Source organism: Adiantum capillus-veneris, chromosome 2, assembly GCF_014529385.1.
Source record: "Adiantum capillus-veneris isolate H3 chromosome 2, ASM1452938v2, whole genome shotgun sequence".
NCBI classification, from domain to species: domain Eukaryota; kingdom Viridiplantae; phylum Streptophyta; class Polypodiopsida; order Polypodiales; family Pteridaceae; genus Adiantum; species Adiantum capillus-veneris.
The window spans coordinates 55534089-55543381 of record NC_140932.1 but is presented as its reverse complement, the minus strand read 5'-3'; the positions used below and the strand labels follow the sequence as shown (position 1 = coordinate 55543381).

Sequence of the window (9293 nt, the reverse complement as noted above, 5' to 3'; positions counted from 1 at the left end):
TAATTCTACATGACTTAGATATTTTAAGCATCTACACAAAAGAGACCCGTTAATCAAAAGGTGGCATTAACAATGTTTTAGTAGCATATTGAAATTGTTAAAATTAACAGACGGTTGGATGATTAACAAAAGAACAATAAAAAATTAAACTTTAGGCTTGCTAGAAGCATGAGCTCTTCATAACTTAGTAACTAGGTTGACCTCTATGATGATGGAGAGAAGCATCCAAGCAACCTTTAGTGACACAAGGGTGGAGGACTTTGTGGCTTGCTTATATACTAGAGCTTCGCTTTATGAAGTCATGCTCATATTCTCTAAAGAATGGAGAATCGGTGATGCTTGACTCATAGGAACAAATTAAATGTGCGGCTACCCTCTTGGACCAACCCATCACATCACGTATATGGGCCACACTCTTCATGCCTATCTCACTCCAACCTTCACCAATACAAGAAAAGTTTGAGGTGTACAACAAAATCTCTACGCAAAATTAACAACCGATAAGAGTGTCCCATGCCATCACAACCTATTTTCTAAGTTCATATCTTCAAAGCTGCAAGCAAAATTGAAAGGGTTGATATTAACACTTGAAACAAAATGCATCACATAGTACCATTCGAAAGCCATACTCGAGTATGACGCTTTGAGCTCAGCCCTGCTCAAAGGGAGGCTTTCCAATCAACGAGCAAAGAAAACCGAGCAAAGCCAGGTTTTCGAGCAAATATGAGCAACACCCTTGACAATTGTTGTGAGAGAAAGGTGTATTGGAGAAAATAATCATGTCATACTATATTCAACTAGCATCTCAACACAAAATTACCATAAAATAGTGAAGGCTTCAAAATCCCAAACCTCTTCACACGTTGAGGCCCTAACAAAATCCCAACTCACAACAGTATATGCAAAGTGATTAATTATGGATACATAAAAAACATCAAAAAAGGTATGGACATAAAGGTAGCCATAATGTGGATGGGCCTCTGCATGTTTGCTCTTGCACTATCTCTCTCTTCTCTCATTCTTTCTTTTCAATCTATGATGGTATCATCACAGTAATAACCTACAATGATCCTGACACACCTGTGAGAGGAGTGATCCCACCATACCTTTCTGCAAACGAGCGTGCCAAGCCTTCTATGGATGCTCTTATGTGGTAAGGTATCCCAATTTCAAGGCCACTGGTCACACGACTGATCAAACCATGCCTTGCTCTTCTGTTAAGGTGGAGACCCTTCTTGCATGTAGATTTTCTTGACCCTCCTCGACATTCCATGTTGTAGATACCGATGTTGATGATGATGCAACCCTCATTGAGGTCTTCCTTGGCAACTTGACTGTTGCAAAACCTATTGTCACAGGCCCTACCCCTTTTAGGTGCTACCTACTTAGCATGCCATGCTCTTGCTACTCCCAATAGTCCTATTGGTGAAGCAGCCTACATGCCTCCAAGCTCTTAGGTGTATGAGCCTTATGTCATCAGAAGAGATGCTCCTGATGCATGATTGAGAAAACCAATCTTCAAGTTTAGGTATTGCACTCATGTATCAAGCATCAAGAGGTCCATCATCTCTTATAAGGTTATGTGGAACTCGACGCCCTTCATAAGAGGACTTGCTATGGGGACACTCGCTGACTGTATGGGATCCCTCTCACCCTCTCCCTTTCTCACATAAGGCAAGCATACCCTCCATCTCCAGCTACTTGCTCGCTGATGAGCCGTGTTTTTTTGTTTGCTAGTAAGGTGTAGCAGATCAGACAAATTCATAAAATCATACATAATAGAGCAGATTTCGTCGACTTCATAAGGAAAATGGAAGGGGCGAGGGCTAGCGAAGGAGGATGGTAAGAACAGATGCTCGGCACGTAGTAGGCAGCAAGGCGACCAACAGCTTGTCAGAAAACGGGCGCTGGCTATGAGATGATGACACCTCGCTCACACACGTTGTGCACTGACGAGGCTGGCAGCGATTCTCTCACAGGGTTCTCTCTCTCTCTCTCTCTCTCTCTCTCTCTCCCTCAACCCCAGAGCTGTTGGCATGTGCGCTCTCTCTCGCGTACGAGCGCCAGCGTAGTCTGATATGCAGCTGAGGTTGTCCACACTGATTCATCCTCCACTTGCATCATCGAGTATGAGAAGCTCATATATAATGATGACTTCTTTAAGTAGAAGCTTTCTGAAATGGGGAGGAAAGGCCCCTCGTAGCATATGGAAATGAGTTTCTTCCGAACTTCGTCTTCATCTATCGGCTCGTCTTCATTTGTCGGCTCCTTGCCTGGCTGTAAAGCTGAGGGGCAACCCTCTTTTGAGAAACCCTTCTCTCCAATGATGGGCTTTGCTATGTCCTACAGGTTAGAACGCGCATCGGCCTGTGAAATTGTCAGAAGCATTTCCCGCGTTCCATCTGTGGCATCTTGATGCTAGCTCTGCAGCTCGGGAGGAGACGGCGAAGGCAATGGTTGCAGAATCTCGCCTTGCTCATCCGACAGCTTTTTCACCGATAGCAGCTTGTTTTGCCTATGACCTAGAAGGCCTTTGTGAACCTCTCGAAACCAGTCCGCGCCGGCGCGGACTGGTTTGAGCATGTTAACTACCCTATTAGCTCGCCATGCAGCGTTTTCGCCTATAACAAGGAAGGGGACTCTCAAGACCTTGTGAAACTGCTGAAACCAGTCTGCGCCGGCGCGGACTGGTTTGAGCATGTTAACTACCCTATTAGCTCGCCATGCAGCGTTTTCGCCTATAACACGGAAGGGGACTCTCAAGACCTTGTGAAACTGCTGAAACCCGGCGCGGACTGGTTTGAGCATAAGTTTTTGTTTTTTTTATGTTTTAAAATAAGCTCTAGCTACCTATAGAAAGTTAAATAATCTCCATTTGGGTTTTTTCACTAGATTCCTTGGAATCCCTTGGAATCCGGTCCCTCACTTCGGTGGAAGATACTACGTGTAACCACATATCCCAGCACATCAAGTTGTGAGGATCAGTGATACGTAAAGTTCAAGAAAAAATCTCTACAAGCTCAATTGCAAATTGCAAGGCTACATCACAAGCATTGCACCCCTACCCATGGGTTACCCTCAAGCTTTAGAGTCGACGCACCCCTTGCTTCTCTTTCCCTAAGTTAGTTTGACATCTCAGACTCACCTTGCCGTTTTTCTCTCTTGATACACATTTTTTTTTAATAAACTACAGCTTGTACTCCCTAATGGCCTTGGTTAAATTAGTCCAAACCAATCCGCACTAGCCCAGACTAGTTCCAGGATGGTGGGCACCCCACCATTGGTGGTGGCGGATCTGGGCGATGCTGCGATAGATTTTTGGCGTGTTTCATAAATTCAAAGACATTGCTATTTCTAGTGAGGGTCTTTTATAAGATGGCAATGTCTTTTGCATCTATAGCCATAACAATATAGCATCAAACTGACCCCACTCTATTTAAGAAGATAACTCGAACCTACGGCACAAAAGCTATCTACACTCACTACTCCATTGGTGGTCGACAGAAGTGCAAAGAAAATGTATTGCATGCTCTACAATTCCTACTCCTTGACCTACTTGTTTGAAACACAATGTCTACTTTCCTACTTGTACAATGCTCAGTTGCTCAAAATGCTTCATAAAATCTCACCCAATGTAATATGGAATGATGAGGACACCCTGTGCATGCACCAAGGAGGAAACGTGTGCATGTTGTTAAATTGTGTGCTACTTACTGTATTCCTACTTTAAAGAAAAACCTTGGGCATAGCCACTTAACACTAGACTTGTAATGAGCCACAAAACTGGCTGAAGCCACAAAAATGGCTCACATCAAGAATTTAGTAAATGAAATATAACTTTTGTATATGACAGCAAAATTTCATGAAACTTCTTAATTATGGGTTCAAAAATAATATTAAGAAACTAGAGTTTGCCCACACCTAGTTTTTGAGCCCTTTGAGCATCATATAATCACAAAAAAAAATCACCAAGCTTCTTGACCACGTCCTAAAGTTCTCTACCAAAAAAAGGTTCCTACACCTAGTTTTGAGCACTGCGACCATTATATTTAGAAGAAAAATCACCAAGCTTCTTGACCACATCCCAAGGCTCTTTACCTCAAAGATTAGGGTTTCATATTCAGAACGAAATGAGTCATTAATGAATCGTGATGACTTAAGCACAATTTCATAGTGGCTTGCATGCAAAATAATAAGAAATTGGTGGCTTCTTGTGGATCTTCACTAACCACTTTAACCCTTGTTCTCCTTTTTTCCTAATACTTCAATCCCTTGTCGCTACTCCACATCTTATCACAATTGTCACACTTATTATGTCTCTTTTTTCTTATCACATTTAAAAGTATCTCTAACTTACAAATACCTTTTATTGAGAGACTCGCTCGTTTTTTTCATCGCTCAAAAAAACTCGCTCGCCATCTTGTAAGACTCCTCAAAGGATGAAACTCGTAGTTATATGGGGCTGTAGATCTGGCGCTCTCTTCTTGTTACTGATACGCCTTCTCCGATTTGATTGCACGTACGAGCCAGTTGGTGGTCTCGAAGGTGGAGATGAGCTGGTGCTCGACCTGAGTGCCCATATGAGCCAGTTGGTGGAGATGAGCTGGTGCTCGACCTGAGTGCCCATATGAGCTCGTTGCCAACGTCGGCATGCTTGAGAAGTCCTATTTGGCCGGAGAAAGTGGAATGAGGGGATGCAGGTGGACTCGGAGAATTACGGATACGTGTTGCACCTCAGCAATAGGTAACGATTAAGTGCTAGCTTGAGGAGGAGCTTATTCAAGCTTGGGCGGTTGTGTCACCCTGTAAATGCATTTGAGGATAGGCTTGTTCAAGCATGGCGCTGTAGTAAACGTAGCCGAGCTAAAGATTAAAACAGACTGCAGAAGATGCGTCACAAAGAGAAGAAAATGTAGCGGGAGAAGAGCATGGTTGTAGCAGCATACTTGTGTCTGTGTGTGTGTGTGTGTGTGTGCGCTTTTGGGGGTAAGGGAGTCGCTCTGGACGGTTCTGCAGGCTGCTGCGACATCATATCGTTTGGATCATATTCTGTGTGACGCTTGTGTGGCTGGCTGGAGCGTGGGTCATCACAAGCAATGGCTTTGCCTACAAAAACCTGGAAATGAATATTATTTTTTCCAGAAATAGCATAACCGTTCAGAGGCGCGCCCACTGACCATGTCGTTTCTCCATTATGAGGCTCCAGAGTGTGTGATATTTGATTCACAGAGAGAGAGAGAGAGAGAGAGAGAGAAAGTGGCAGTCTGTTCGGGAGAGATCATTTTTCAAACATACAAAATTCCTTTTCTTGAATTTGCTAAGAGTAAATTTTAGAAAATTAGGTTTCTTAGTTGGTGAGCCCAAGGCCCTTTCTCCGATATCTGAACGCAGCAGCCAACACGTGGCATTAGATCTAAATTGAAAAAAATAGATTTAAATTTAAAAAAAACCTCACTGCCAAACTTCGTCGTGAAAAGCTGCCAGGTGAATAAAATAAAAAGCGCACTATGCATTGCGTTGCAGTCGCAGATCATCAAGCTTGCTCGGATGCTTGTAAATGTGATGAGCACTCCCAACGACAAGTCTACCGATTAGCAACTCTTAGGGGTGGCCAAAATGATCGAGAAGATCGGCGACAAGTTGCATATGGGCGGCCACAAGAAGGAGGAGCCCCACAGTATAGGAGCCGCCCATGTGCCTCAGTATGCAGCCCCTAGCTATGGCGCCGCATGGCAGAGGTCTCTGTTCTAGTGCTACTGTAACAGAAGATATCAGATTTCAATCAACGATCATTTCAGCCTAATCTGGAGTTGAATCACCTACACTCATTGCCTTCCCAAACCCGTTCAGCACATTTTTCTGTTGATGCTATCAGGCTGTTGGTGATGCAGACGGCAGAGGCAAAAGAAATGGAACGAGTAAACACCAAAGTGGACATGAGATCAGAAACGCATAGCAGGATCGATCACATTAAAGCTTTTGATGGTTATCCTCAAGTAATTATAAGCGAGTGGCTTCAATGCTAGATGCTTGCGCTTTTAGCAGAGTGTGTGAGGGGATTAGTGGTAGACAGCTCAATGTCGAGGGAAAGGCATTGGGGAATATTGCCACTAGTGCAAGTGATCATGGTCTGATGAGCTGTTGGCTTCAGTCGCACTCTGTTAACCCTCACGGCTCACGGAAACCCATCACCTACGATGGACGTGTATTATGTATTCGATAGAGTCAGGTATCGGGCTTGTCGGACCAATAGGGAAAGGTAGAGTGATCGCCGATGAGAGGCGCACTTTAACTTGGACATTCAAGGGATTAGTTGGTTAAGCATGGGCGCCTAAGTGTGAATGGGGTGAGCTCCTATAAAAGCCAACTAAACCTAATTTTTACTCATTCTCTCATTTGTGCAATTGAAGAGTGCTCTTGCTCCATCTCCATCTTCTTCTTCTTCACCTCCTTGTGTGTGTGTGTGTGAGAGAGAGAGAGAGAGGGAGAGTGTGTGTGCAATCGATCATTACGAAGGCACGACGGCGGCGAAGCGGTTGAGCGCGGCACGACTGCAGCTTCTTCTTCATCGCGGCGAGGAATCCACCATGAAGGCGAGCGTAGAGCGGTGAGTGACACACCCTTTGTTTTCTTGAGCTTGCTAGTTTAGGCTTGTTGTGTGCTTGGAGCCGTTTGTGGCTCGCATACGGTGTACTGGCAAGTCCCTTGCTTCGACAGTGGAGCGCACATTTTTGGCGCCGTTGTCGGGGATATGCCCTACACTAAGCTCGGTTAGCACTTTACGCTTCCTTGTGGTGCAATTTCTATCATAGGAAAGGCAGGGAAGGAGTGTGTGGAGATTTCTGTTTTTTGCGTTTTCTGCATTTGCTGTCAAGTTTCAATTTCTGCTATTGTCTGCGTTTTTTCAATTTCCGGAATTTCTGCATTTTCAAGTTCGGCGTTTTCAATTTCTGCATTTTTCTGCAATTTCTGCGTTTTTTTCTGCAATTTCTGCAATTTCTGCAATTTCTGCAATTTTCAATTTCTGCGTTTTCTGCATTTTTTGCATACCTGCGTTTTCAATTTCTGTATTTTCTGCATTAACAATAAAAATGTATTAAAAAAAAACTTGAAAAAAGAATTTTTTGAATTTTTTGGAAAAAAAAGTAAAAAAATTCGGAAAGTAAAAACGCGAGTGAGCGGGCGGCGAATTTTTTCGAAAATAAAAAACGTGACTCTTAAAACGGACGGGTTGGTTTGTATAAAAGATAGATCGGGATCATTTTCCCAAGCCCAAGCCCAAGCCCAAGCCCAGGCCCAGGCCCCAGTCCTCAGTCTTATGATATATACTAAACTCACTCTTATATATATACCCTACTCCCTCAAGAGAGAATGAGAGCATGTGGGACAAGTCCTCCACTCTCCTCCTTTCTCTTCCCACTTGCACCCTTAGACTTTCTAGTTTGGGCCTAGTTCCCTACTGGAAATTGACAGTTTTAGGGATTCCGAGGGCATAGAGTGACCAAACGGAGGGCTGTAAAGCACAGCACGACTCTCTGACCGATACGCTCGTTTCGAGCTATCACACGGCCCATTCCACGACACGCTCTAAAAAATCTAGCAAAAAAACAAACAAAAAACACGCTAAAAACTAGTCACAAGGCCTCCTAGAGCAGCTTTTTGACACCTTAGGGTATCAAAAGCACATGCACTTACGCTCTGGGCGGGTGCTAGAACACGAGCATATTGAGGGTGCCTCTGTTCATACGGATACCCATTACCCATCCACGATAAGCTCTAGACCCTCAGCGGGGACACAAGGTAGCACCACCCAAGACCCTAAAATAGCCGCTAGTGATTCCTCCTCCGACTCAGAAATCATGGAAGCATACCCTAACCAAAACACTGAGAGAGAACGCCATGCACCTCCCGAAGCTCCACAGCCTAGTACTAGTATGTTTAGCCGTTTCATGGAAACATTAGGTAGAGCTACTCGCTCGGAACCTGATGCAAATGAAGCACACGAAGGGGGTGGGGAAGTGGACTCTCCTTTCACATCGCACGTGGACCCCACACCCCCAAAGAGTGTCCATGTGGATATCCTACCAACTTCTTACCAAGAAGGCCCTGTTGAGCTGCCTCCTTCAGAAGTTCCCTCTAGAGTACCGTTGGTGACAAGTAAAACCACGGGGAGCAACATTGCTTCTACCTCACAAGAAACCATTAACACGTCGACTCTAGAAGGATTGTTCATTAATGATCATTGGACATATGACCTCCACACTGAGGTGTTGACGGATCTACACTCTGGCCACGCCTACCATGTAGGATGGATAGAGATTGTACAATCCACCTCTAGTGCCACAAGCATCGAAGATCAACAGAAAATGATCTGTAATGTTATCCATGGCATTATTCAATCAGAAAGGCAAAACCGAGGGGTAAATATACTCTCAACTGGCCCCATGAGATTTCTGGATACGAGCAAGGCTCAACAGCCTTCTCTATCACAAATGGAGACTCCTCTAATGAGCCCCATGGACCCATCTTACGTCATTTCACCTGGGGTCTCTATGCATTCTGAGCCTCCGAGCGACAACTTTAGCTTCCCTAACTTGGCTCAACCCTCTATCAAGGAAAACACAGTGCTCACTCCAGGGATAATCCTAACAGAGAATGTACCGATGACATCTACGGTTAGCGCAGTGCCACTACCTAGTGTTGTAGTACCTAATATGGGGCCTCGACCATATGTGCCTCTAGCCCCTTATGCACACATGGCCCCCCCACCTCCAATTGTACCACTTGCTTATGCTCCTCGAGTGCCGCTCCCTAGCTCTTATCCGAGTGGACCTATGTCCGGTTATGTTCCATATCCTGCATCATCCACACATATGCCAATACCGGTACCCGTTCCTCTCCCACATATGATTCCAAGAGTACCTCCACCGGCCCTGCCTCCTCACATAGGTGACTTGGCAGCGTTTGCTCAAACCATAGGTTGATCTATCGCGGAAAATATGCGTCACGCATCTGATAGAGAGCCTAGAAGTAAGGCAGTACAAATTGCCAAACTCACGCAAAAATTCAATGGGGACGAAGATGCTAGGAAACACATTGAAGTGTTTGAACAAGTATGTGATTCCTTAGGGGAACGCAACGAACTACATAAGTGCAATGCCTTAAGCTTGACATTAAGTGGGAAGGCTGGAGATTGGTATAGGACCCTAAGGGTGGACGAGAAAACAATCTACCCTACCCTTCGAAGGTTGTTTCTAAAGGAGTACATACGAGAAGGTGTGCTTTGGGGTGTA

At 44.7% G+C, this 9293-nt stretch overlaps 1 protein-coding gene across 1 annotated transcript; it reads right to left on the bottom strand.

The window, feature by feature from the left end:
• Positions 1-271: 271 nt before the first annotated feature.
• Positions 272-4986, bottom strand: LOC147462820 (uncharacterized). Its single transcript, XM_086494875.1, has 4 exons — positions 4616-4986; positions 4524-4568; positions 614-655; positions 272-480 (listed from the first exon to the last, which is right to left on the bottom strand). The coding sequence occupies exons 1-4, from the start codon at positions 4650-4652 to the stop codon at positions 272-274; spliced, it is 333 nt and encodes a 110-aa protein (XP_086351001.1). The 5' UTR covers positions 4653-4986.
• Positions 4987-9293: the final 4307 nt, after the last annotated feature.